This window comes from Coregonus clupeaformis, chromosome 2 (assembly GCF_020615455.1).
Source record: "Coregonus clupeaformis isolate EN_2021a chromosome 2, ASM2061545v1, whole genome shotgun sequence".
Lineage (NCBI taxonomy): Eukaryota > Metazoa > Chordata > Actinopteri > Salmoniformes > Salmonidae > Coregonus > Coregonus clupeaformis.
In genome coordinates this window covers 20,523,050-20,550,708 of record NC_059193.1, presented here as the reverse complement: position 1 = coordinate 20,550,708, position 27,659 = coordinate 20,523,050, and the positions used below count along the sequence as shown (strand labels likewise).

The window sequence follows — 27,659 nt, the reverse complement described above, 5'->3', positions numbered from 1 at the left end:
CAGTTCTGTTCTTACAGAGGGTGATGGAATGCTGTGATCAGTCAGTCGTTCTGTTCTTACAGAGGGTGATGGAATGCTGTGATCAGTCAGTCAGTTCTGTTCTTACAGAGGGTGATGGAATGCTGTGATCAGTCAGTTCTGTCCTCCTACAGAGGGTGATGGAATGCTGTGATCAGTCAGTTCTGTTCTTACAGAGGGTGATGGAATGCTGTGATCAGTCAGTCAGTTCTGTTCTTACAGAGGGTGATGGAATGCTGTGATCAGTCAGTTTCTGTTCCTACAGAGGGTGATGGAATGCTGTGGTCAGTCAGTTCTGTTCTTACAGGGTGATGGAATGCTGTGATCAGTCAGTTCTGTTCTTACAGAGGGTGATGGAATGCTGTGATCAGTCAGTCAGTTCTGTTCCTACAGAGGGTGATGGAATGCTGTGATCAGTCAGTTCTGTTCTTACAGAGGGTGATGGAATGCTGTGATCAGTCAGGTTCTGTTCTTACAGAGGGTGATGGAATGCTGTGATCAGTCAGTCAGTTCTGTTCTTACAGAGGGTGATGGAATGCTGTGATCGGTCAGTTCTGTTCTTACAGAGGGTGATGGAATGCTGTGATCAGTCAGTTCTGTTCTTACAGAGGGTGATGGAATGCTGTGATCAGTCAGTCTTCTGTTCTTACAGAGGGTGATGGAATGCTGTGATCAGTCAGTCTCTGTTCTTACAGAGGGTGATGGAATGCTGTGATCAGTCAGTTCTGTTCTTACAGAGGGTGATGGAATGCTGTGATCAGTCAGTCAGTTCTGTTCTTACAGAGGGTGATGGAATGCTGTGATCAGTCAGTTCTGTTCTTACAGAGGGTGATGGAATGCTGTGATCAGTCAGTCATTCTGTTCTTACAGAGGGTGATGGAATGCTGTGATCAGTCAGTTCTGTTCTTACAGAGGGTGATGGAATGCTGTGATCAGTCAGTTCTGTTCTTACAGAGGGTGATGGAATGCTGTGATCAGTCAGTCTTCTGTTCTTACAGAGGGTGATGGAATGCTGTGATCAGTCAGTTCTGTTCTTACAGAGGGTGATGGAATGCTGTGATCAGTCAGTCAGTTCTGTTCTTACAGAGGGTGATGGAATGCTGTGATCAGTCAGTTCTGTTCTTACAGAGGGTGATGGAATGCTGTGATCAGTCAGTTTCTGTTCTTACAGAGGGTGATGGAATGCTGTGATCAGTCAGTCAGTTCTGTTCTTACAGAGGGTGATGGAATGCTGTGATCAGTCAGTCAGTTCTGTTCTTACAGAGGGTGATGGAATGCTGTGATCAGTCAGTCAGTCTGTTCTTACAGAGGGTGATGGAATGCTGTGATCAGTCAGTTCTGTTCTTACAGAGGGTGATGGAATGCTGTGATCAGTCAGTCTTCTGTTCTTACAGAGGGTGATGGAATGCTGTGATCAGTCAGTTCTGTTCTTACAGAGGGTGATGGAATGCTGTGATCAGTCAGTTCTGTTCTTACAGAGGGTGATGGAATGCTGTGATCAGTCAGTCAGTTCTGTTCTTACAGAGGGTGATGGAATGCTGTGATCAGTCAGTTCTGTTCTTACAGAGGGTGATGGAATGCTGTGATCAGTCAGTTCTGTTCCTACAGAGGGTGATGGAATGCTGTGATCAGTCAGTTCTGTTCTTACAGAGGGTGATGGAATGCTGTGATCAGTCAGTCAGTTCTGTTCTTACAGAGGGTGATGGAATGCTGTGATCAGTCAGTTCTGTTCTTACAGAGGGTGATGGAATGCTGTGATCAGTCAGTTCTGTTCTTACAGAGGGTGATGGAATGCTGTGATCAGTCAGTCAGTTCTGTTCTTACAGAGGGTGATGGAATGCTGTGATCAGTCAGTTCTGTTCTTACAGAGGGTGATGGAATGCTGTGATCAGTCAGTATTCTGTTCTTACAGAGGGTGATGGAATGCTGTGATCAGTCAGTCAGTTCTGTTCTTACAGAGGGTGATGGAATGCTGTGATCAGTCAGTAGTTCTGTTCTTACAGAGGGTGATGGAATGCTGTGATCAGTCAGTCAGTTCTGTTCTTACAGAGGGTGATGGAATGCTGTGATCAGTCAGTTCTGTTCTTACAGAGGGTGATGGAATGCTGTGATCAGTCAGTCAGTTCTGTTCTTACAGAGGGTGATGGAATGCTGTGATCAGTCAGTCAGTCTGTTCCTACAGAGGGTGATGGAATGCTGTGATCAGTCAGTTCTGTTCCTACAGAGGGTGATGGAATGCTGTGACAGTCAGTCAGTTCTGTTCTTACAGAGGGTGATGGAATGCTGTGATCAGTCAGTTCTGTTCTTACAGAGGGTGATGGAATGCTGTGATCAGTCAGTCAGTTCTGTTCTTACAGAGGGTGATGGAATGCTGTGATCAGTCAGTCTCTGTTCTTACAGAGGGTGATGGAATGCTGTGATCAGTCAGTCAGTTCTGTTCTTACAGAGGGTGATGGAATGCTGTGATCAGTCAGTTCTGTTCCTACAGAGGGTGATGGAATGCTGTGATCAGTCAGTTCTGTTCCTACAGAGGGTGATGGAATGCTGTGATCAGTCACCTCTGTTCTGTGATGGAATGCTGTGATCAGTCAGTTCTGTTCCTACAGAGGGTGATGGAATGCTGTGATCAGTCAGTCAGTTCTGTTCTTACAGAGGGTGATGGAATGCTGTGATCAGTCAGTCAGTTCTGTTCGTACAGAGGGTGATGGAATGCTGTGATCAGTCAGTTCTGTTCTTACAGAGGGTGATGGAATGCTGTGATCAGTCAGTCAGTTCTGTTCTTACAGAGGGTGATGGAATGCTGTGATCAGTCAGTCAGTTCTGTTCTTACAGAGGGTGATGGAATGCTGTGATCAGTCAGTTCTGTTCTTACAGAGGGTGATGGAATGCTGTGATCAGTCAGTCAGTTCTGTTCTTACAGAGGGTGATGGAATGCTGTGATCAGTCAGTTCTGTTCTTACAGAGGGTGATGGAATGCTGTGATCAGTCAGTTCTGTTCTTACAGAGGGTGATGGAATACTGTGATCAGTCAGTTCTGTTCTTACAGAGGGTGATGGAATGCTGTGATCAGTCAGTCTTCTGTTCTTACAGAGGGTGATGGAATGCTGTGATCAGTCAGTTCTGTTCTTACAGAGGGTGATGGAATGCTGTGATCAGTCAGTCAGTTCTGTTCTTACAGAGGGTGATGGAATGCTGTGATCAGTCAGTTCTGTTCTTACAGAGGGTGATGGAATGCTGTGATCAGTCAGTCAGTTCTGTTCCTACAGAGGGTGATGGAATGCTGTGATCAGTCAGTTCTGTTCTTACAGAGGGTGATGGAATGCTGTGATCAGTCAGTTCTGTTCTTACAGAGGGTGATGGAATGCTGTGATCAGTCAGTCAGTTCTGTTCTTACAGAGGGTGATGGAATGCTGTGATCAGTCAGTTCTGTTCTTACAGAGGGTGATGGAATGCTGTGATCAGTCAGTTCTGTTCTTACAGAGGGTGATGGAATGCTGTGATCAGTCAGTTCTGTTCTTACAGAGGGTGATGGAATGCTGTGATCAGTCAGTCAGTTCTGTTCTTACAGAGGGTGATGGAATGCTGTGATCAGTCAGTTCTGTTCTTACAGAGGGTGATGGAATGCTGTGATCAGTCAGTTCTGTTCTTACAGAGGGTGATGGAATGCTGTGATCAGTCAGTTCTGTTCTTACAGAGGGTGATGGAATGCTGTGATCAGTCAGTCAGTTCTGTTCCTACAGAGGGTGATGGAATGCTGGATCAGTCAGTTCTGTTCTTACAGAGGGTGATGGAATGCTGTGATCAGTCAGTCAGTTCTGTTCTTACAGAGGGTGATGGAATGCTGTGATCAGTCAGTCAGTTCTGTTCTTACAGAGGGTGATGGAATGCTGTGATCAGTCAGTTCTTGTTCTTACAGAGGGTGATGGAATGCTGTGATCAGTCAGTCAGTTCTGTTCTTACAGAGGGTGATGGAATGCTGTGATCAGTCAGTTCTGTTCTTACAGAGGGTGATGGAATGCTGTGATCAGTCAGTCAGTTCTGTTCTTACAGAGGGTGATGGAATGCTGTGATCAGTCAGTCAGTTCTGTTCTTACAGAGGGTGATGGAATGCTGTGATCAGTCAGTCAGTTCTGTTCTTACAGAGGGTGATGGAATGCTGTGATCAGTCAGTTCTGTTCTTACAGAGGGTGATGGAATGCTGTGATCAGTCAGTCAGTTCTGTTCTTACAGAGGGTGATGGAATGCTGTGATCAGTCAGTTCTGTTCTTACAGAGGGTGATGGAATGCTGTGATCAGTCAGTTCTGTTCTTACAGAGGGTGATGGAATGCTGTGATCAGTCAGTCAGTTCTGTTCTTACAGAGGGTGATGGAATGCTGTGATCAGTCAGTTCTGTTCTTACAGAGGGTGATGGAATGCTGTGATCAGTCAGTTCTGTTCTTACAGATGGTGATGGAATGCTGTGATCAGTCAGTCAGTTCTGTTCTTACAGAGGGTGATGGAATGCTGTGATCAGTCAGTTCTGTTCTTACAGAGGGTGATGGAATGCTGTGATCAGTCAGTCAGTTCTGTTCTTACAGAGGGTGATGGAATGCTGTGATCAGTCAGTCAGAGACCGTGGCTGTACAGTCATGGTCCAAAGTTTTGAGAATGACACAAATACTAATCTTCACAAAGTCTGCTGCCTCAGTTTTGATGATGGCAGTTTGCATATACTCCAGAATGTCATGAAGAGTGATCAGATGAATTGCAATTAATTGCAAAGTCCCTCTTTGCCATGAAAATGAACTTAATCCCCCCAAAAACATTTCCACTGCATTTCAGCCCTGCCACAAAAGGACCAGCTGACATCATGTCAGTGATTCTCTCGTTAACACAGGTGAGAGTGTTGACGAGGACAAGGCTGGAGATCACTCTGTCATGCTGATTGAGTTAGAATAACAGACTGGAAGCTTTAAAAAGAGGGTGGTGCATGAAATCATTGTTCTTCCGCTGTTAACCATGGTTACCTGCAAGGAAACACGTGCTGTCATCATTGCTTTGCACAAAAAGGGCTTCACAGGCAATGATATTGCTGCTAGTAAGATTGCACCTAAATCAACCATTTATCGGATCATCAAGAACATCAAGGAGAGAGGTTCAATTGTTGTGAAGAAGGAATCAGGGCGCCCAAGAAAGTCCAGCAAGCGCCAGGACAGTCTCCTAAAGTTGATTCAGCTGCGGGATCGGGGCACCACCAGTGCAGAGCTTGCTCAGGAATGGCAGCAGTCAGGTGTGAGTGCATCTGCACGCACGGTGAGGCAAAGACTTTTGGAGGATGGCCTGGTGTCAAGAAGGGAAGCGAGGAAGCCACTTCTCTCCAGGAAAAACATCAGGGACAGACTGATATTCTGCAAAAGGTACAGGGACTGGACTGCTGAGGACTGGGTAAAGTCATTTTCTCTGATGAATCCCCTTTCCGATTGTTTGGGGCATCCGGAAAACACCTTGTCTGGAGAAGAGAAGGTGAGCGCTACCATCAGTCCTGTGTCATGCCAACAGTAAAGCATCCTGAGACCATTCATGTGTAGTCCCGTGTAGCTCAGTTGGTAGAGCATGGCGCTTGCAACGCCAGGGTTGTGTGTTCGTTTCCCACGGGGGGGGCAGTATGAAAATGTATGCACTCACTAACTGTAAGTCGCTCTGGATAAGAGCGTCTGCTAAATGACTAAAATGTTTAAAAAATGTGTGGGGTTGCTTCTCAGCCAAGGGAGTGGGCTCGCTCACAATTTTGCCTAAAAACACACCATGAATAAAGAATGGTACCAACACATCCTCCGAGAGCATCTTCTCCCAACCATCCAAGAACAGTTTGGTGACGACCAATGCCTTTTCCAGCATGATGGAGCATCTTGCCATAAGGCAAAAGTGATAACTAAGTGGCTCGGGGAACAAAACATCTACATTTTGGGTCCATGGCCAGGGAACTCCCCAGACCTTAATCCCATTGAGAACTTGTGGTCAATCCTCAAGAGGCGGGTGGACGAACAAAAACCCACAAACTCCAAGCATTGATTATGCAAGAATGGGCTGCCATCAGTCAGGATGTGGCCCATAAGTTAATTGACAGCATGCCAGGGCGGATTGCAGAGGTAATTGTCAATAAAAGCCTTTGCCACTAATGGAATGCTTGTAATTATACTTCAGTATACCATAGTAACATCTGACAAAAATATCTAAACAATATCTCATAACACTGAAGCAGCGAACATTGTGAAGACCAATACTTGTCATTCTCAAAACTTTTGACCACGACTGTATGTTGTTAATCACCTGTATTTGCAAACACGATCATCATTCATGTTCTTCCATTCACCTGTTTAGAGAGTAGTAGACTTACTGTATGGAAATAGAACTAAGAACGTTTTAGGGCAAATGTCTTCAGCTCTGGGGCGTCTGTCGTCTACTGATTTGTTCCTGGCAACCGCAGTTTACAGGGTTTTTCGTGCTCTGAACCGACAGTATTTCAATACCTTCAACCCTCTTCACCTTCACTGTGTCCCAAATAGCACCCTATTGCCTATATAATGCACTAAGTTTGACCAGGGCCCATAGTTCTCTGGTCAAACCGTAGTGCACCATGTAGGAAATAGGGTGCTGTTGGGACACTGCCCTTGTATTAGTATTTCCCCCCCCCCCCCGAGGGCCCTGAGTGGAACAGGCCTTTTATGTCACCCAGCTGGTGAAGCTCTCTCTGTGAGGACCATGAGGTGGAGGCGTTGATGAGACACACACAGCACTGCAGCTGCACATATTCACTAGGCTGTTCCTCCAGATGTCTGCATTAAACAAGGCTGATTACCGAGGCCACAGTTTACATAGTGGTAGAAACAGCAGCATGTGGTGTATGGATGGAGCGCAGCATACCACCACAGCCACACAGCAGTACTTGTTAGCTTTCAGACACTTGCTCCAGCTTTGAAGATTTAATGGCTAACTAATTAGCCTTAATGCTCAAAATAAAAGGTTGTCCCTCTGGTTGGCGCTTGACATACATTCCAACACGTTGGTATTCAGTCATGGTTTACAATAATGCTGCATGCCTTAGTAGTTAGGTGATTTACTGTAACATGTCTTACTAACTGTAGGGCCAGCTGGGTAGCATGTCTTAGTTAATGTTAGGGCCAGCTGGGTAGCATGTCTTAGTTAATGTTAGGGCCAGCTGGGTAGCATGTCTTAGTTAATGTAGGGCCAGCCGGGTAGCATGTCTTAGTTAATGTAGGGCCAGCCAGGTAGCATGTCTTAGTTAATGTAGGGCTAGCCGGTTAGCATGTCATAGTTAATGTTAGGGCCAGCTGGGTAGCATGTCTTAGTTAATGTAGGGCCAGCTGGGTAGCATGTCTTAGTTAATGTAGGGCCAGCTGGGTAGCATGTCTTAGTTAATGTGAGCCAGCTGGGTAGCATGTCTTAGTTAATGTTAGAGCCAGCTGGGTAGCATGTCTTAGTTAATGTTAGGGCTGCCAGGTAGCATGTCTTAGTTAATGTTAGGGCCAGCTGGAGTAGCATGTCTTACTAAATGTAGGGCCAGCTGGGTAGCATGTCTTAGTTAATATAGGGCCAGCTGGGTAGCATGTCTTAGTTAATGTTAGGGCCAGCTGGGTAGCATGTCTTACTAAATGTAGGGCCAGCTGGGTAGCATGTCTTAGTTAATATAGGGCCAGCTGGGTAGCATGTCTTAGTTAATGTTAGGGCCAGCTGGGTAGCATGTCTTAGTTAATGTAGGGCCAGCTGGGTAGCATGTCTTAGTTAATGTAGGGCCAGCTGGGTAGCATGTCTTAGTTAATGTTAGGGCCAGCTGGGTAGCATGTCTTACTTAATGTAGGGCCAGCTGGGTAGCATGTCTTAGTTAATGTTAGGGCTAGCCGGTTAGCATGTCTTAGTTAATGTTAGGGCTAGCCAGGTAGCATGTCTTAGTTAATGTTAGGGCTAGCCGGTTAGCATGTCATAGTTAATGTTAGGGCCAGCTGGGTAGCATGTCTTAGTTAATGTTAGGGCCAGCTGGGTAGCATGTCTTAGTTAATGTGCCACTAGAGATCCTGGTTTGAATCCAGGCTCTGTCGTAGCAGGCCGCAACCAGGAGACCCATGGGGCGGCGCACAATTGGCCCAGCGTCGTCCAGGGTAGGGGAGGGAATGGCCGGCAGGGATGTAGCTCAGTTGGTAGAGCATGACATTTGCAACGCCAGGGTTGTGGGTTCGATTCCCACGGGGGGCCAGTATGAAAAAAATAAAAAATAATGCATGCACTCACTAACTGTAAGTTGCTCTGGATAAGAGTGTCTGCTAAATGACTAAAATGTAAAATGTAAATGTTAATTTTAGGGAGAGCCGGGGAGCATGTCTTAGTTAATGTAGGGCCAGCTGGGTAGCATGTCTTAGTTAATGTAGGGCCAGCTGGGTAGCATGTCTTAGTTAATGTAGGGCCAGCTGGGTAGCATGTCTTAGTTAATGTAGGACCAGCTGAGTAGCATGTCTTAGTTAATGTAGGGCCAGCTGGGTAGCATGTCTTAGTTAATGTTAGGGCCAGCTGGGTAGCATGTCTTAGTTAATGTTAGGGCCAGCTGGGTAGCATGTCTTAGTTAATGTTAGGGCCAGCTGGGTAGCATGTCTTAGTTAATGTTAGGGCTAGCCAGGTAGCATGTCTTAGTTAATGTTAGGGCCAGCTGGGTAGCATGTCTTACTAAATGTAGGGCCAGCTGGGTAGCATGTCTTAGTTAATATAGGGCCAGCTGGGTAGCATGTCTTAGTTAATGTTAGGGCCAGCTGGGTAGCATGTCTTACTAAATGTAGGGCCAGCTGGGTAGCATGTCTTAGTTAATATAGGGCCAGCTGGGTAGCATGTCTTACTTAATGTAGGGCTAGCCAGGTAGCATGTCTTAGTTAATGTTAGGGCTAGCCGGGTAGCATGTCTTAGTTAATGTTAGGGCTAGCCGGGTAGCATGTCTTAGTTAATGTTAGGGCTAGCTGGTTAGCATGTCATAGTTAATGTTAGGGCCAGCTGGGTAGCATGTCTTAGTTAATGTTAGGGCTAGCCGGTTAGCATGTCATAGTTAATGTTAGGGCCAGCTGGGTAGCATGTCTTAGTTAATGTTAGGGCCAGCTGGGTAGCATGTCTTAGTTAATGTGCCACTAGAGATCCTGGTTTGAATCCAGGCTCTGTCGTAGCCGGCCGCAACCAGGAGACCCATGGGGCGGCGCACAATTGGCCCAGCGTCGTCCAGGGTAGGGGAGGGAATGGCCGGCAGGGATGTAGCTCAGTTGGTAGAGCATGACATTTGCAACGCCAGGGTTGTGGGTTCGATTCCCACGGGGGGCCAGTATGAAAAAAATAAAAAATAATGCATGCACTCACTAACTGTAAGTTGCTCTGGATAAGAGTGTCTGCTAAATGACTAAAATGTAAATGTTAATTTTAGGGAGAGCCGGGTAGCATGTCTTAGTTAATGTAGGACCAGCTGAGTAGCATGTCTTAGTTAATGTAGGGCCAGCTGGGTAGCATGTCTTAGTTAATGTAGGGCCAGCTGGGTAGCATGTCTTAGTTAATGTAGGGCCAGCTGGGTAGCATGTCTTAGTTAATGTAGGACCAGCTGAGTAGCATGTCTTAGTTAATGTAGGGCCAGCTGGGTAGCATGTCTTAGTTAATGTAGGGCCAGCTGGGTAGCATGTCTTAGTTAATGTTAGGGGCCAGCTGGGTAGCATGTCTTAGTTAATGTTAGGGCCAGCTGGGTAGCATGTCTTAGTTAATGTTAGGGCCAGCTGGGTAGCATGTCTTAGTTAATGTAGGGCCAGCTGGGTAGCATGTCTTAGTTAATGTAGGGCCAGCTGGGTAGCATGTCTTAGTTAATGTAGGGCCAGCTGGGTAGCATGTCTTAGTTAATGTTAGGGCCAGCTGGGTAGCATGTCTTAGTTAATGTTAGGGCCAGCTGGGTAGCATGTCTTAGTTAATGTTAGGGCCAGCTGGGTAGCATGTCTTAGTTAATGTTGGGGCCAGCTGGGTAGCATGTCTTAGTTAATGTTAGGGCCAGCTGGGTAGCATGTCTTAGTTAATGTTAGGGCCAGCTGGGTAGCATGTCTTAGTTAATGTAGGGCCAGCTGGGTAGCATGTCTTAGTTAATGTAGGGTCAGCTGGGTAGCATGTCTTAGTTAATGTTAGGCTAGCTGGGTAGCATGTCTTAGTTAATGTTAGGGCCAGCTGGGTAGCATGTCTTAGTTAATGTAGGGCCAGCTGGGGTAGCATGTCTTAGTTAATGTAGGGCCAGCTGGGTAGCATGTCTTAGTTAATGTAGGGCCAGCTGGGTAGCATGTCTTAGTTAATGTAGGGCCAGCTGGGTAGCATGTCTTAGTTAATGTTAGGGCCAGCTGGGTAGCAGGCTGTTCTGAGGGCAAAAGGGGGTGCAACTCAATATTATGAAGGTGTTCCTAATGTTTTATACACTCAATGTATGGACGCTATAGTCTTGTTTTAATCTGAGAATTTTACCAAGGTAGGCACAGAAAATGGCTAAATCCAGTATGTGGTTGAAGTTGCGAATTCTAATTGACATTGGTGTCATGTTAGCTTAGATATGGGAGATGTTAATTTAACATTAAGCTTCAACCAATACAATACTAATCTGTCACTCACTCTCACTCAATGGTAAATGCCAAAGGTATTAAAAAAGGTAGCACATCATTGGTTCTTAATGGACAGAAAGTGAGAGCGATAAATTATAGATTTCTATATGGACTACAGGAAACGGAGGGCCGACCACGCCCCCATTCACATCGACAGGGCTGTAGTGGAGCGGGTAGAGAGCTCCAAGTTCCTCGGTGTTCACATCACTAAGGATCTATCATGGTCCAAATACACCAACACAGTCGTGAAGAGGTCACGACAACGCCTCTTTCCCCTCAGGAGGCTGAAAAGATTTGGCATGGGCCCTCAGATCCTCAAAAAGTTATACAGCTGCACCATCGAGAGCATCTTGATTGGCTGCATCACCATTTGGAATGGCAACTGCTCGGCATCCGACCGCAAGGCGCTACAGAGGGTAGTGCGTATGGCCCAGTACAGCACAGGGGCCGAGCTTCCTGCCATCCAGGACCTCTATACCAGGCGGTGTCAGAGGAAGGCCCAACAAATGGTTAAAGACTCCAGCCACCCAAGCCACAGACTGTTCTCTCTGCTACCGCATGGCAAGCGGTACCAGTGCACCAAGTCTGGAATCAACAGGACCCTGAACAGCTTCTACCCACAAGCCATAAGACTGATAAACAAGACGGCTAAATGGCTAATCAAATGGCTACCCGGACCACCTGCATTGACCCTTTTTTGCACTAACTCCCTTGCACTGACTCTACACACACACTGGACTCTACACACACACTGGACTCTACCCACACACTGGACTCTACCCACACACTGGACTCTACCACACACTGGACTCTACCCACACACTGGACTCTACTCACACACTGGACTCTACCCACACACACTGGACTCTACCCACACACTGGACTCTACCCACACACTGGACTCTACCCACACACTGGACTCTACCCACACACTGGACTCTACCCCCACACTGGACTCTACCCACACACTGGACTCTACCCCCACACTGGACTCTACCCACACACTGGACTCTACCCACACACTGGACCCTATCCACACACTGGACTCTACCCACACACTGGACTCTACCCCACACTGGACTCTACCCACACACTGGACTCTACCCACACACTGGACTCTACCCACACACTGGACTCTACCCACACACTGGACTCTACCACACACTGAACTCTACCACACACTGGACTCTACCACACACTGGACTCTACCCACACACTGGACTCTACCACACACTGGACTCTACCCACACACTGGACTCTACCCACACACTGGACTCTACCCACACACTGGACTCTACCCACACACTGGACTCTACCACACACTGGACTCTACCACACACTGGACTCTACCACACACTGGACTCTACCCACACACTGGACTCTACCACACACTGGCTCTCTACCCACACACTGGACTCAACCCACACACTGGACTCTACCCACACACTGGACTCTACCCACACACTGGACTCTACCCACACACTGGACTCTACCACTGGACTCTACCACTGGACTCTACCCACACACTGGACTCTACCCACACACTGGACTCTACCACACACTGGACTCTACCCACACACTGGACTCTACCACACACTGGACTCTACACACACACTGGACTCTACCACACACTGGACTCTACCCACACACTGGACTCTACCCACACACTGGACTCTACCACACACTGGACTCTACCCACACACTGGACTCTACCCACACACTGGACTCTACCACACACTGGACTCTACCCACACACTGGACTCTACCACACACTGGACTCTACCACACACTGGACTCCACCCACACACTGGACTCTACCCACACACTGGACTCAACCCACACACTGGACTCTACCCACACACTGGACTCTACCCACACACTGGACTCTACCCCACACACTGGACTCTACCCACACACTGGACTCTACCCACACACTCACTGGACTCTACCCACTCACTGGACTCTACCCACACACTGGACTCTACCACACACTGGACTCTACCCCCACACTGGACTCTACCCACACACTGGACTCTACCCACACACTGGACTCTACCACTGGACTCTACCCCCACTGGACTCTACCCACACACTGGACTCTACCCACACACTGACTCTACCCACACACTGGACTCTACCCACACACTGGACTCTACCCACACACTGGACTCTACCCCACACACTGGACTCTACCCCACACACTGGACTCTACCCACACACTGGACTCTACCCACACACTCACTGGACTCTACCCACTCACTGGACTCTACCACACACTGGACTCTACCACCACACTGGACTTTACCTCACACTGGACTCTACCCACACACTGGACTCTACCACACACTGACCCTACCCACATACTCACTGACTCTACCCACACACTGACTCTACCCACACACTGGACTCTCACCCACATACTCACTGGACTCTACCCACTCACTGGACTCTACCCACCCACTGGACTCTACCCACACACTGGACTCTACCACACACTGGACTCTACCCACACACTGGACTCTACCCACACACTGGACTCTACCACACACTGGACTCTACCCACACACTGGACTCTACCACACACTGGACTCCACCCACACACTGGACTCTACCCACACACTGGACTCAACCCACACACTGGACTCTACCCACACACTGGACTCTACCCACACACTGGACTCTACCCCACACACTGGACTCTACCCACACACTGGACTCTACCCACACACTCACTGGACTCTACCCACTCACTGGACTCTACCCACACACTGGACTCTACCACACACTGGACTCTACCCCCACACTGGACTCTACCCACACACTGGACTCTACCCACACACTGGACTCTACCACTGGACTCTACCCCCCACTGGACTCTACCCACACACTGGACTCTACCACACACTGGACTCTACCCACACACTGGACTCTACCCACACACTGGACTCTACCACACACTGGACTCTACCCCACACACTGGACTCTACCCCACACACTGGACTCTACCCACACACTGGACTCTACCCACACACTCACTGGACTCTACCCACTCACTGGACTCTACCACACACTGGACTCTACCACCACACTGGACTCTACCCTCACACTGGACTCTACCCACACACTGGACTCTACCACACACTGGACCCTACCCACATACTCACTGGACTCTACCCACACACTGGACTCTACCCACACACTGGACTCTACCCACACACTGGACTCTACCCACATACTCACTGGACTCTACCCACTCACTGGACTCTACCCACCCACTGGACTCTACCCACACACTGAACTCTACCCACACACTGGACTCTACCCACACACTCACTGGACTCTACCCACACACTGGACTCTACCCACACACTGGACTCTACCCACACACTGGCCTCTACCCACACACTGGACTCTACCACACACTGGATTTACCCACACACTGGACTCTACCCACATACTGGACTCTACCCACACACTGGACTCTACCACTGGACTCTACCCCCACACTGGACTCTACCCACATACTCACTGGACTCTACCCACACACTGGACTCTACCCACCCACTGGACTCTACCCACACACTGGACTCTACCCACACACTGGACTCTACCCACTCACTGGACTCTACCCACACACTGGACTCTACCCACACACTGGACTCTACCCACACACTGGACTCTACCCACACACTGGCCTCTACCCACACACTGGACTCTACCCACACACTGGACTCTACCCACACACTGGACTCTACCCACACACTCACTGGACTCTACCCACACACTCACTGGACTCTACCCACACACTCACTGGACCCTACCCACACACTGGACTCTACCCACACACTCACTGGACTCTACCCACACACTGGACTCACCCACACTGGACTCTACCCCCCACACTGGACTCTACCCACACACTGGACTCTACCCACACACTGGACTCTACCCACACACTGGACTCTACCCACACACTGGACTCTACCCACACACTCACTGGACTCTACCCACACACTCACTGGACTCTACCCACACACTGGACCCTACCCACACACTGGACTCTACCCACACACTCACTGGACTCTACCCACACACTCACTGGACTCTACCACACACTGGACTCTACCCACACACTCACTGGACTCTACCCACACACTCACTGGACTCTACCCACACACTGGACTCTACCCACACACTGGACTCTACCCACACACTGGACTCTACCCACACACTGGACCCTACCCACACACTGGACTCTACCCCCACACTGGACTCTACCCACACACTGGACTCTACCCACTCACTGGACTCTACCCACACACTGGACTCTACCCTCACACTGGATCCTACCCACACACTGGACTCTACCCACACACTGGACTCTACCCACACACTCACTGGACTCTACCCACACACTCACTGGACTCTACCCACACACTGGACCCTACCCACACACTGGACTCTACCCACACACTCACTGGACTCTACCCACACACTGGACTCTACCCACACACTGGACTCTACCCCCACACTGGACTCTACCCACACACTGGACTCTACCCACACACTGGACTCTACCCACACACTCACTGGACTCTACCCACACACTCACTGGACTCTACCCACACACTGGACCCTACCCACACACTGGACTCTACCCACACACTCACTGGACTCTACCCACACACTGGACTCTACCACACACAGGACTCTACCCACACACTCACTGGACTCTACCCACACACTGGACTCTACCCACACACTGGACTCTACCCACACACTGGACTCTACCCACACACTGGACCCTACCCACACACTGGACTCTACCCCCACACTGGACTCTACCCACACACTGGACTCTACCCACACACTGGACCCTACCCACACACTGGACTCTACCCCCACACTGGACTCTACCCACACACTGGACTCTACCCACTGTGACGTCACGAGAGGCTACACGGCTTTCAGCGGGATTGCTCAAGTAGTGCAAGGAGACAAGGTTCAAACAAAACAAGGATTTTATTAAAGGTCTTGGGAAATTAACGAAAATATAACAAAATTCTGTTCTCTTGTGGCTCTTTAAGGGTTAACAGTTCAGGGATGTCTCTTCCACATCCAAAATCATAATTCTCACTCGCTCAGATAACTTTTCCCCAGCCTTACTGTAGTCCACGTTGCAGCTAGTGGCCAACCCAGCAAAAAAGTCCTTCCAAATGTCTCTCACGTATTTCCACAGGTGCATATATCCAAAGGTGAGTATTTCCCAAAGGTAAGTATCTCCAAATCCTTATATTCCTCATGGAAGTGGACGTGCAGCACTCTTGTTCTCCAGAGAGCCCAGGTTGGAGACTGTGTCCCTTCCCTTCCCAAACCTTCAGCTCATCAGCTCCTCATTTGTTTCAGCTGCGTGGGAAGATTGGCCATAGAGGGGTGGAGTTCCCGACCATACCAGCAGATGGAGCCATAGCTGTCTGGGTTTGCAGCCACCTCAGGGGGGTGTAACGTCCCTCCAGGACACAGCCTCTCGTGACATCACACATCCCCCTCTCGGGACCGACGTCCTCGTCGGGTAAAGGCAGCGAAGAAGGCATCACGCCGGGAGAGGGCGTCCGCATTGCCGTGGTGCTTGCCAGACTGCTCTCTCTTCAACTCCTCCAACTCTAGGACCAGGGACTCAGCCTCCTGTTGTCTCTCCTTGAGTTTCTTACTGAACGCATCAGCCTTGGTTTTAGCAGAGTTTAGCTTCTGTTGAGCAGCTTTCAGTTCCTTCTCTCTCTCTGCCTCCGCATTCTTCATCTTGTTCTCCAACACCTTGTACTTCTCCTCTGCCTTCTTCTGGACCTCCCTTACTACTGCGCAGGGTCTCCTCACACTCCTCGATGGTCCTGCGCAGCCTCTCCAGCTCCTCCTGTTGCTTAGGGAAGGAGCTCTGTTGGAGTTTAGCCTGGAGGATATCTAACTCTTCTGTCTTCATGTCTAACTGTTGCTTTAACAAACGATACCTCTCAGCGGTCCCCTTCAGACCAGACAGTTCTTTGTCCAGATTCTGTAGCTCCGTCTCTGTGTCGGTCTGGGCACCTGCCATCCCTATCAGAGCCCGGGGCGGGAGTGAGTAACTCGGAGGATTGCACCGGAGCCTTCCCAGGATGAGTCTTGCCTCTCCGTTTCCGAGGTACTCGGGTTAACCTCTCCTGAGACTCTCTCCAGAGTGGGTAAAAGGCTGGGCAGTCTCGGCCCAATTAGGACAGGGACGGGGAGGGAATCAACCACCCCCGCCGTCGTGTGTATGGTTCCCCGCGTGCTGGTCATTGTAAGTTCAGTCATGGGGTATTCTCTGGTGTCTCCATGGACACAGGAAACTGGGAGGACTTTCCCCGGGGTCAGACACGTTGGGCCCACCAAATCCTTACGCACCAGGGTGGCCCGGCTACCAGAATCCAGTAAGGCCTCCACATCATGGTGATTCACAGTTACCGGGCAGGTGGGGGGTCGATCTGGGCCGCCATCTACGACTCCCAAGAGCGAGGCAACACGGTGTGTGGGTGCTGAGCTGGAGGACTCCGCAGTGGGCATAGGTTCATCGGCTGGTTTCCCACACTGCCAGGAGATATGTCCCATCTCCCCACACCGGTAACACTGTCGAGTTTCCCCCTCCTGGTGTACTCTTCTTGGACCCGCCTGGTTTCTGGCTCCCCCTGGAGCCGGGATAAGTCCTGACGTGGCTGGGTTCGAGACCTTGGGGGTCCTTTGGACGGGTTCTTCCCATTTGTGGTGGGGCCGCACTCCTGGGGTCTTTTCGGAAGCATTCAGCATCTCCGCTGTGGCCTGGTACTTTTCCACAGCTTCCACGGTCAGATCAGCCGTGGTCAAGGCCTGTTGACTGATGAACCGTTTTGCCTCATAAGGCAGGGCGCGTAGGTAACGATCCACCACAACGGCCTCCACCACCGCCGCTGCTGTATTCCTCTGCGGATCCAGCCATTTCCTTGCGATTCGGACAAGTTCATGCATCTGCGCCCGAGGAGGTTGGTCTGGTTGGAAGGTCCAGCTGTGAAAGCGCTGGGCCATACCAAACTTTGTGAGTCCATATCTGCTGAGGATCTCAGACTTCAGGGCATCATAGTCAGTAACCTGGTCAGGGCCCAGGTCCCGGACAGCATTCAGCGATTCCCCGGTTAGAAAGGGGGCTAACAGACCAACCCACTGTTGCTTGGTCCAGGCTTCCCTAGTGGCCGTGGCCTCAAATGCATGCAGGTATGCCTCAATGTCATCGGTAGCTCCCATCTTAGATATAAAGTCACTTGCCTTTATGGGGCGGGTATTTTGGACCACCCTCTGTCTCTGCAACTGCAATTCCTCTGCCTTCAGAAGGTTGGCTTTCTTTTGCTCCTCCAAGAGAGCCACGTTTGCTTGCATCTGGGCTTGCTGGCCAGCAACAAGGGCTTTCAATATGTCCTCCATTTCAGTCGGCGGGGAGCCTACGGCCAACTTGGAAAACTGGGTGATCAAACCTTCGGTATCCTCCTCTGACATGCACTATTAACGCTTGAGCGTGCCCGTATTCTCCACCATCTGTGACGTCACGAGAGGCTACACGGCTTTCAGCGGGATTGCTCAAGTAGTGCAAGGAGACAAGGTTCAAACAAAACAAGGATTTTATTAAAGGTCTTGGGAAATTAACGAAAATATAACAAAATTCTGTTCTCTTGTGGCTCTTTAAGGGTTAACAGTTCAGGGATGTCTCTTCCACATCCAAAATCATAATTCTCACTCGCTCAGATAACTTTTCCCCAGCCTTACTGTAGTCCACGTTGCAGCTAGTGGCCAACCCAGCAAAAAGTCCTTCCAAATGTCTCTCACGTATTTCCACAGGTGCATATATCCAAAGGTGAGTATTTCCCAAAGGTAAGTATCTCCAAATCCTTATATTCCTCATGGAAGTGGACGTGCAGCACTCTTGTTCTCCAGAGAGCCCAGGTTGGAGACTGTGTCTCTTCACTTCCCAAACCTTCAGCTCATCAGCTCCTCATTTGTTTCAGCTGCGTGGGAAGATTGGCCATAGAGGGGTGGAGTTCCCGACCATACCAGCAGATGGAGCCATAGCTGTCTGGGTTTGCAGCCACCTCAGGGGGGTGTAACGTCCCTCCAGGACACAGCCTCTCGTGACATCACACCACTCACTGGACTCTACCCACACACTGGACTCTACCCTCACACTGGACCCTACCCACACACTCACTGGACTCTACCCCCACACTGGACTCTACCCACACATAGTTACACTGACACCCCAACACACTCACACATAACATGCACACACATGCATACTGACGCCACACACACACACACAAACTTTCACACTCGCCACATACAGTGCATTCGGGAAGTATTCAGACCCCTTGACTTTCTCCACAGTTTGTTACATTACAGCCTTATTATAAAATGGATTAAATCGTTTTTTCCCCTCATCAATCTACACACAATACCCCATAATGACAAAGCAAAAGCAGGTTTTTAGACATTTTTGCAAATGTATTAAAAAACAGAAATATCACATTTACAGAAGTATTCTGACCCTTTACTCAGTACTTTGTTGAAGCACCTTTGGCAGCGATTACAGCCTCGAGTCTTCTTGGGTATGAAGCTACAAGCTTGGCACACCTGTATTTGGGGAGTTTCTCCCATTCTATTTCATATTTTTTTTAAAGCTCTTTATTGCTGTAAAAGGACCCATAAGTAAGCATTTAACTAATGTAAAGCATACTGTGTCCATAATAAGTATATAGGTTATAGGTTGAGAACTTTTGTGAAAGAGCACAGTTAGAAAGATATGGCATATAGAAGCAAACCAGATGGACATCATGAAAATGATCGGAGGAAGTTCAGGAGTAAAAACAAACAAAATATAATTATTGTAAAATTGACTGTCCATCAAATATATATAGTATGTATAAGCTGGAAGTAGAGGCATAAGCATTGTTGTTCACTAGTTTACTCCAATTAGGGAAGGGGTGGTGGGGTTGGAAAGTAATAAAGCATTTCACTGTTAGTCTACGAAGCATGTGACAAATACAATTTGATTTGATGATTTGATTTATTACCATACAATTACTACGTCAAAATGGTATATTATATCGTCAACAATGTCACTGACTAAGGAAGACTTCATAAGGCAGTCCATTCATTTGAACAGGGGTAGGCTTAAATATTGCTATCCTGAACAGTGTTATGTTTCTGTTTCAACAGGAGAGGTTACTCCACAGACAACCTGATGGCCACCCCACCAGACCCCCCACAGCCCCAGGGGACAGCACCAGCACCCCCACAGCCCCAGGGGACAGCACCAGCCCCCCCACAGCCCCAGGGGACAGCACCAGCCCCCCCACAGCCCCAGGGGACAGCACCAGCACCCCCACAGCCCCAGGGGACAGCACCAGCCCCCCCACAGCCCCAGGGGACAGCACCAGCCCCCCCACAGCCCCCCCACCCCCACCCCCCCAGGGGACAGCACCAGCACCCCCCACAGCCCCAGGGGACAGCACCAGCCCCCCCACAGCCCCAGGGGACAGCACCAGCCCCCCCACAGCCCCAGGGGACAGCAGCAGACCCCCCAGAGCCAAACGGAGTCCAAGGAAGCAATTTGACTCAGGTATGGGCTTCAGCTCAACCAACTACAGTGAGGGAAAAAAGTATTTGATCCCCTGCTGATTTTGTATGTTTGCCCACTGACAAAGAAATGATCAGTCTATCATTTTAATGGTAGGTTTATTTGAACAGTGAGAGACAGAATAACAACAAAAAAATCCAGAAAAACGCATGTCAAAAATGTTATACATTGATTTGCATTTTAATGAGGGAAATAAGTATTTGACCCCCTCTCAATCAGAAAGATTTCTGGCTCCCAGGTGTCTTTTATACAGGTAATGAGCTGAGATTAGAAGCACACTCTTAAAGGGAGTGCTCCTAATCTCAGCTTGTTACCTGTATAAAAGGCACCTGTCCACAGAAGCAATCAATCAATCAGATTCCAAACTCTCCACCATGGCCAAGACCAAAGAGCTCTCCAAGGATGTCAGGGACAAGATTGTAGACCTACACAAGGCTGGAATGGGCTACAAGACCATCGCCAAGCAGCTTGGTGAGAAGGTGACAACAGTTGGTGCGATTATTCGCAAATGGAAGAAACACAAAATAACTGTCAATCTCCCTTGGCCTGGGGCTCCATGCAAGATCTCACCTCGTGGAGTTGCAATGATCATGAGAACGGTGAGGAATCAGCCCAGAACTACACGGGAGGATCTTGTCAATGATCTCAAGGCAGCTGGGACCATAGTCACCAAGAAAACAATTGGTAACACACTACGCCGTGAAGGACTGAAATCCTGCAGCGCCCGTAAGGTCCCCCTGCTCAAGAAAGCACATATACATGCCCGTCTGAAGTTTGCCAATGAACATCTGAACGTTTCAGAGGAGAACTGGGTGAAAGTGTTGTGGTCAGATGAGACCAAAATGGAGCTCTTTGGCAACAACTCAACTCGCCATGTTTGGAGGAGGAGGAATGCTGCCTATGACCCCAAGAACACTATCCCCACCCTCAAACATGGAGGTGAAAACATTATGCTTTGGGGGTGTTTTTCTGCTAAGGGGACAGGACAACTTCACTGCATCAAAGCGACGATGGACGGGGCCATGTACCATCAAATCTTGGGTGAGAACCTCCTTCCCTCAGCCAGGGCATTGAAAATGGGTCGTGGATGGGTATTCCAGCATGACAATGACCCAAAACACACAGCCAAGGCAACGAAGGAGTTGCTCAAGAAGAAGCCCATTAAGGTCCTGGAGTGGCCTAGCCAGTCTCCAGACCTTAATCCCATAGAAAATCTGTGGAGGGAGCTGAAGGTTCGAGTTGCCAAACGTCAGCCTCGAAACCTTAATGACTTGGAGAAGATCTGCAAAGAGGAGTGGAACAAAATCCCTCCTGACATGTGTGCAAACCTGGTGGCCAACTACAAGAAACATCTGACCTCTGTGATTGCCAACAAGGGTTTTGCCACCAAGTACTAAGTCATGTTTTGCAGAGGGGTCAAATACTTATTTCCCTCATTAAAATGCAAATCAATTTATAACATTTTTGACATGCGTTTTTCTGGATTTTTGTTTTGTTATTCTGTCTCTCACTGTTCAAATAAACCTACCATTAAAATTATAGACTGATCATTTCTTTGTCAGTGGGCAAACGTACAAAATCAGCAGGGGATCAAATACTTTTCCCTCACTGTACACAGGTGACTGTCTTAGAGGACGTACCAGGCGACTGTCTTAGAGGACGTATCAGGCTTTGACATATTGATATGTTTCATTAATTTCACTGATATGATTTATCGCTCATCAATAGATCAGACAAAACCGCCATCTGTAGTGCTCAATATGCACAGCTTTGCTGTTTAGAATGTGAGCTATGTAAATCAAAAAGCCTTGGGTCTTTGAAGTTGTCGGTCTCAGAGTAACACGTGCAGCCTGGTGATTACAGAACATTCCTTTAGGCTGGTGGTTACAGGACGGAGAAGAGATGGGGGAGGAACGGGGGAGAGATGGGTGAGGAACGGGGGAGAGATGGGTGAGGAACGGGGAGAGATGGGTGAGGAACGGGGGAGAGATGGGTGAGGAACGGGGGAGAGATGGGGGAGGAACGGAGGAGAGATGGGGGAGGAATGGAGGAGAGATGGGGGAGGAATGGAGGAGAGATGGGGGAGGAATGGAGGAGAGATGGGGGAGGAATGGAGGAGAGATGGGGAGGAAGATGGGTGAGGAATGGAGGAGAGATGGGGGAGGAATGGAGGAGAGATGGGGGAGGAATGGAGGAGAGATGGGGGGAGGAATGGAGGAGAGATGGGGAGGAATGGGGAGAGATGGGGGAGGAACGGGGGAGAGATGGGGGAGGAATGGAGGAGAGATGGGTGAGGAATGGAGGAGAGATGGGGGAGGAATGGAGGAGAGATGGGTGAGGGAGAGATGGGTGAGGAATGGAGGAGAGATGGGTGAGGAACGGGGGAGAGATGGGTGAGGAATGGAGGAGAGATGGGTGAGGAACGGGGGAGAGATGGGTGAGGAACGGGGGAGAGATGGGTGAGGAACGGGGAGAGATGGGTGAGGAATGGAGGAGAGATGGGTGAGGAACGGGGGAGAGATGGGTGAGGAACGGGGAGAGATGGGTGAGGAATGGAGGAGAGATGGGTGAGGAATGGAGGAGAGATGGGTGAGGAACGGGGGAGAGATGGGTGAGGAACGGGGGAGAGATGGGTGAGGAACGGGAGAGATGGGTGAGGAACGGGGGAGAGATGGGTGAGGAATGGAGGAGAGATGGGTGAGGAATGGAGGAGAGATGGAGGAGGAATGGAGGAGAGATGGGGGAGGAATGGAGGAGAGATGGGGGAGGAATGGAGGAGAGATGGGTGAGGAATGGAGGAGAGATGGGGGAGGAATGGAGGAGAGATGGGGGAGGAATGGAGGAGAGATGGGGGAGGAATGGAGGAGAGATGGGGGAGGAATGGAGGAGAGATGGGGGAGAGATGGGTGAGGAATGGAGGAGAGATGGGGAGGAATGGAGGAGAGATGGGGGAGGAATGGAGGAGAGATGGGGGAGGAATGGAGGAGAGATGGGGGAGGAATGGGGGAGAGATGTGGGCCACATGTCTGTGATGGACTCATGGTAAGGCTTGAAGGTTAAGTGGCCTTCGTAGTTGTAATAACATGGTAAACACTGGACCAGCCAGACGGCTGTAATAACATGGTAAACACTGGACCAGCCAGACGGCTGTAATAACATGGTAAACACTGGACCAGCCAGACGGCTGTTTCAAACACACTCTTCAGCAGCACACACACCTAGAAGCCGGTGTTTGGAGGATATATATTGTATTTCTGACTTTATGTTTTTTACCCCATATGTAACTCTGTGTTGTTTTTATTGCACTACTTTGCTTTATCTTGGCCAGGTCGCAGTTGTAAATGAGAACCTGTTCTCAACTGGCTTACCTGGTTAAATAAAGGTGAAATAAAATTTTAAAAAAAGAAAAATATATTGGGTGGTGTTAGTCCCTAGACGAAGTTGAGTTCGCCTGGCCAGAAAATGTACTCTCTGGTCAGGACACTGTTGTTCAGAGGAGCTAGCCAACAACACAGCTACAGTAACACAATCACTTCAAACAAGCTGGAAAGATGCAAACTAGCTGCACTTCGTTTCATTTTACCTGTTTTCTATTGATAGTTGTTTGTATATATCCATAAAAATGATGCCAGCTGATTCTGTCTCGTCCCGACTCATTCATTACTATGGGACAGCTGGAGATCGGATTTGAATATTGAAACAATGTTGCAAATGTCGGAGAGACAGACAGCAAGGTTTATACAAATCTCCACTGTTGAAAACGAAATGTTAGTCTAAACTAAATGTCAGATAACGTCTAGATGCTTTTTATAGTGGAGATCAAGTTTATAAATTGCCTGGCTGGGCTGATGAGACAGTGGATTGCGCAGTCAGATGGAACAGAGTAAACAGGCATTTTAACATCATAGATTTAGCCGGTGGTAACTTGTGGAATAGACACCGGCTGGAATGCGGTTTTAACCAATCAGCATTCAGGAATAGACCAACCCGTTGTATAAAAACACACAAACACCAGTGGGGGTTGTAATGACATGGTGAACACTGGACCAGTAGAGGTTGTAATGACATGGTGAACACTGGACCAGTAGGGGTTGTAATGACATGGTGAACACTGGACCAGTAGAGGTTGTAATGACATGGTGAACACTGGACCAGTAGGGGTTGTAATGACATGGTGAACACTGGACCAGTAGGGGTTGTAATGACATGGTGAACACTGGACCAGTAGGGGTTGTAATGACATGGTGAACACTGGACCAGTAGGGCTTGTAATGACATGGTGAACACTGGACCAGTAGGGGTTGTAATGACATGGTGAACACTGGACCAGTAGGGGTTGTAATGACATGGTGAACACTGGACCAGTAGGGGTTGTAATGACATGGTGAACACTGGACCAGTAGGGGTTGTAATGACATGGTGAACACTGGACCAGTGGGGGTTGTAATGACATGGTGAACACTGGACCAGTAGGGGTTGTAATGACATGGTGAACACTGGACCAGTAGGGCTTGTAATGACATGGTGAACACTGGACCAGTAGGGGTTGTAATGACATGGTGAACACTGGACCAGTAGGGGTTGTAATGACATGGTGAACACTGGACCAGTAGGGCTTGTAATGACATGGTGAACACTGGACCAGTAGGGGTTGTAATGACATGGTGAACACTGGACCAGTAGGGGTTGTAATGACATGGTGAACACTGGACCAGTAGGGGTTGTAATGACATGGTGAACACTGGACCAGTAGGGGTTGTAATGACATGGTGAACACTGGACCAGTAGGGGTTGTAATGACATGGTGAACACTGGACCAGTAGGGTTTGTAATGACATGGTGAACACTGGACCAGTAGGGGTTGTAATGACATGGTGAACACTGGACCAGTGGGGGTTGTAATGACATGGTGAACACTGGACCAGTGGGGGTTGCTAGTCTTATAAGTATTGCTGGTGATGCCCCACTAGCATGCGTGAATAAACACACACGCTTTCATATAGCTACATTCCCCATCTCTGGCTCATCCAAAGGACAGTGTTTTGGCAGGAAGAAGTATCTCTAATGATCCACTGTATCCCTGCACACACACACACACACACACACCACAGACCACACACCACAGACCACACACACACACACACACACACACACACACACACCACACACCACAGACCACACACCACACACCACAGACCACACACACACACAACACACACCACAGATCACACACCACACACACCACACACACACACCACAGACCACACACACCACACACACCACACACACACACCACAGACCACACACACACACACCACACACACCACACACACACACCACACACACACACACCACACACACACACCACACACACCACACACACAGACACACACATCCTGATGTAGTCTTCTGGTCTGAGAACACTGTTGTTCTGTTTGTCTTCAGAATCACCTGGGAAACGGAAAGACACAGGAAGAAGAAAGAAAGGTGACTTCCTCCTCTGGGCCTCCTGTAATGTTTCCTCCTCTGGGCCTCCTGTAATGTTTCCTCCTCTGGGCCTCCTGTAATGTTTCCTCCTCTGAGCCTCTGTAATGTTTCCTCCTCCGAGCCTCCTGTAATGTGTCCTCCTCCGGGCCTCCTGTAATGTTTCCTCCTCTGAGCCTCTGTAATGTTTCCTCCTCTGGGCCTCCTGTAATGTTTCCTCCTCTGAGCCTCTGTAATGTTTCCTCCTCCGTGCCTCCTGTAATGTTTCCTCCTCTGAGCCTCTGTTTCCTCCTCTGAGCCTCCTGTAATGTTTCCTCCTCTGGGCCTCCTGTAATGTTTCCTCCTCTGAGCCTCTGTTTCCTCCTCTGAGCCTCTGTAATGTTTCCTCCTCTGAGCCTCTAATGTTTCCTCCTCTGAGCCTCTGTAAAGGTTCCTCCTCTGAACCTCCTGTAATGTTTCCTTCTCTGAGCCTCCTGTAATGTTTCCTCCTCTGAGCCTCCTGTAATGTTTCCTCCTCTGAGCCTCCTGTAATGTTTCCTCCTCTGACCCTCTGTAATGTTTCCTCCTCTGAGCCTCTGTAATGTTTCCTCCTCTGGGCCTCCTGTAATGTTTCCTCCTCTGAGCCTCTGTAATGTTTCCTCCTCCGTGCCTCCTGTAATGTTTCCTCCTCTGAGCCTCTGTTTCCTCCTCTGAGCCTCCTGTAATGTTTCCTCCTCTGGGCCTCCTGTAATGTTTCCTCCTCTGGGCCTCCTGTAATGTTTCCTCCTCTGGGCCTCCTGTAATGTTTCCTCCTCTGAGCCTCTGTTTCCTCCTCTGAGCCTCTGTAATGTTTCTTCCTCTGAGCCTCTGTAATGTTTCCTCCTCTGAGCCTCTGTAAAGGTTCCTCCTCTGAACCTCCTGTAATGTTTCCTTCTCTGAGCCTCCTGTAATGTTTCCTCCTCTGAGCGTCTGTTTCCTCCTCTGAACCTCTGTAATGTTTCCTCCTCTGAGCCTCCTGTAATGTTTCCTCCTCTGAGCCTCCTGTAATGTTTCCTCCTCTGAGCCTCCTGTAATGTTTCCTCCTCTGAGCCTCTGTAATGTTTCCTCCTCTGAGCCTCTGTTTCCTCCTCTGATCCTCTGTAATGTTTCCTCCTCTGAGCCTCCTGTAATGTGTCCTCCTCTGAGCCTCCTGTAATGTTTCCTCCTCTGAGCCTCTGTTTCCTCCTCTGAACCTCTGTAATGTTTCCTCCTCTGAGCCTCCTGTAATGTTTCCTCCTCTGAGCCTCCTGTAATGTTTCCTCCTCTGAACCTCTGTAATGTTTCCTCCTCTGAACCTCTGTAATGTTTCCTCCTCTGAGCCTCTGTTTCCTCCTCTGAGCCTCCTGTAATGTTTCCTCCTCTGAGCCTCCTGTAATGTTTCCTCCTCTGAGCCTCCTGTAATGTTGCCTCCTCTGAGCCTCTGTTTCCTCCTCTGAGCCTCCTGTAATGTTTCCTCCTCTGAGCGTCTGTAATGTTTCCTCCTCTGAATCTCTGTTTCCTCCTCTGAGCCTCCTGTAATGTTCCTCCTCTGAGCCTCCTGTAATGTTTCCTCCTCTGAGCCTCTTTAATGTTTCCTCCTCTGAGCCTCTGTAATGTTTCCTCCTCTGAGCCTCTGTTTCCTCCTCCGAGCCTCTGTAATGTTTACTCCTCTGAGCCTCTGTAATGTTTCCTCCTCTGGGCCTCCTGTAAATGTTTCCTCCTCTGGGCCTCCTGTAATGTTTCCTCCTCTGGGCCTCCTGTAATGTTTCCTCCTCTGAGCCTCTGTAATGTTTCCTCCTCCGAGCCTCCTGTAATGTGTCCTCCTCTGGGCCTCCTGTAA

At 49.2% G+C, this 27,659-nt stretch overlaps 1 protein-coding gene across 1 annotated transcript in view; it reads left to right on the top strand.

Moving 5' to 3' along the window:
- Positions 1–27,659, top strand: part of LOC121531649 (collagen alpha-1(X) chain) — an 89,888-nt gene that overhangs the window by 33,977 nt on the left and 28,252 nt on the right. The window contains exons 2-3 of the mRNA XM_045225605.1: positions 19,918–20,320; positions 25,784–25,825. Of these exons, the coding sequence (XP_045081540.1) occupies positions 19,918–20,320; positions 25,784–25,825 (445 nt within the window). The remainder of the gene's footprint in view (positions 1–19,917; positions 20,321–25,783; positions 25,826–27,659) is intronic.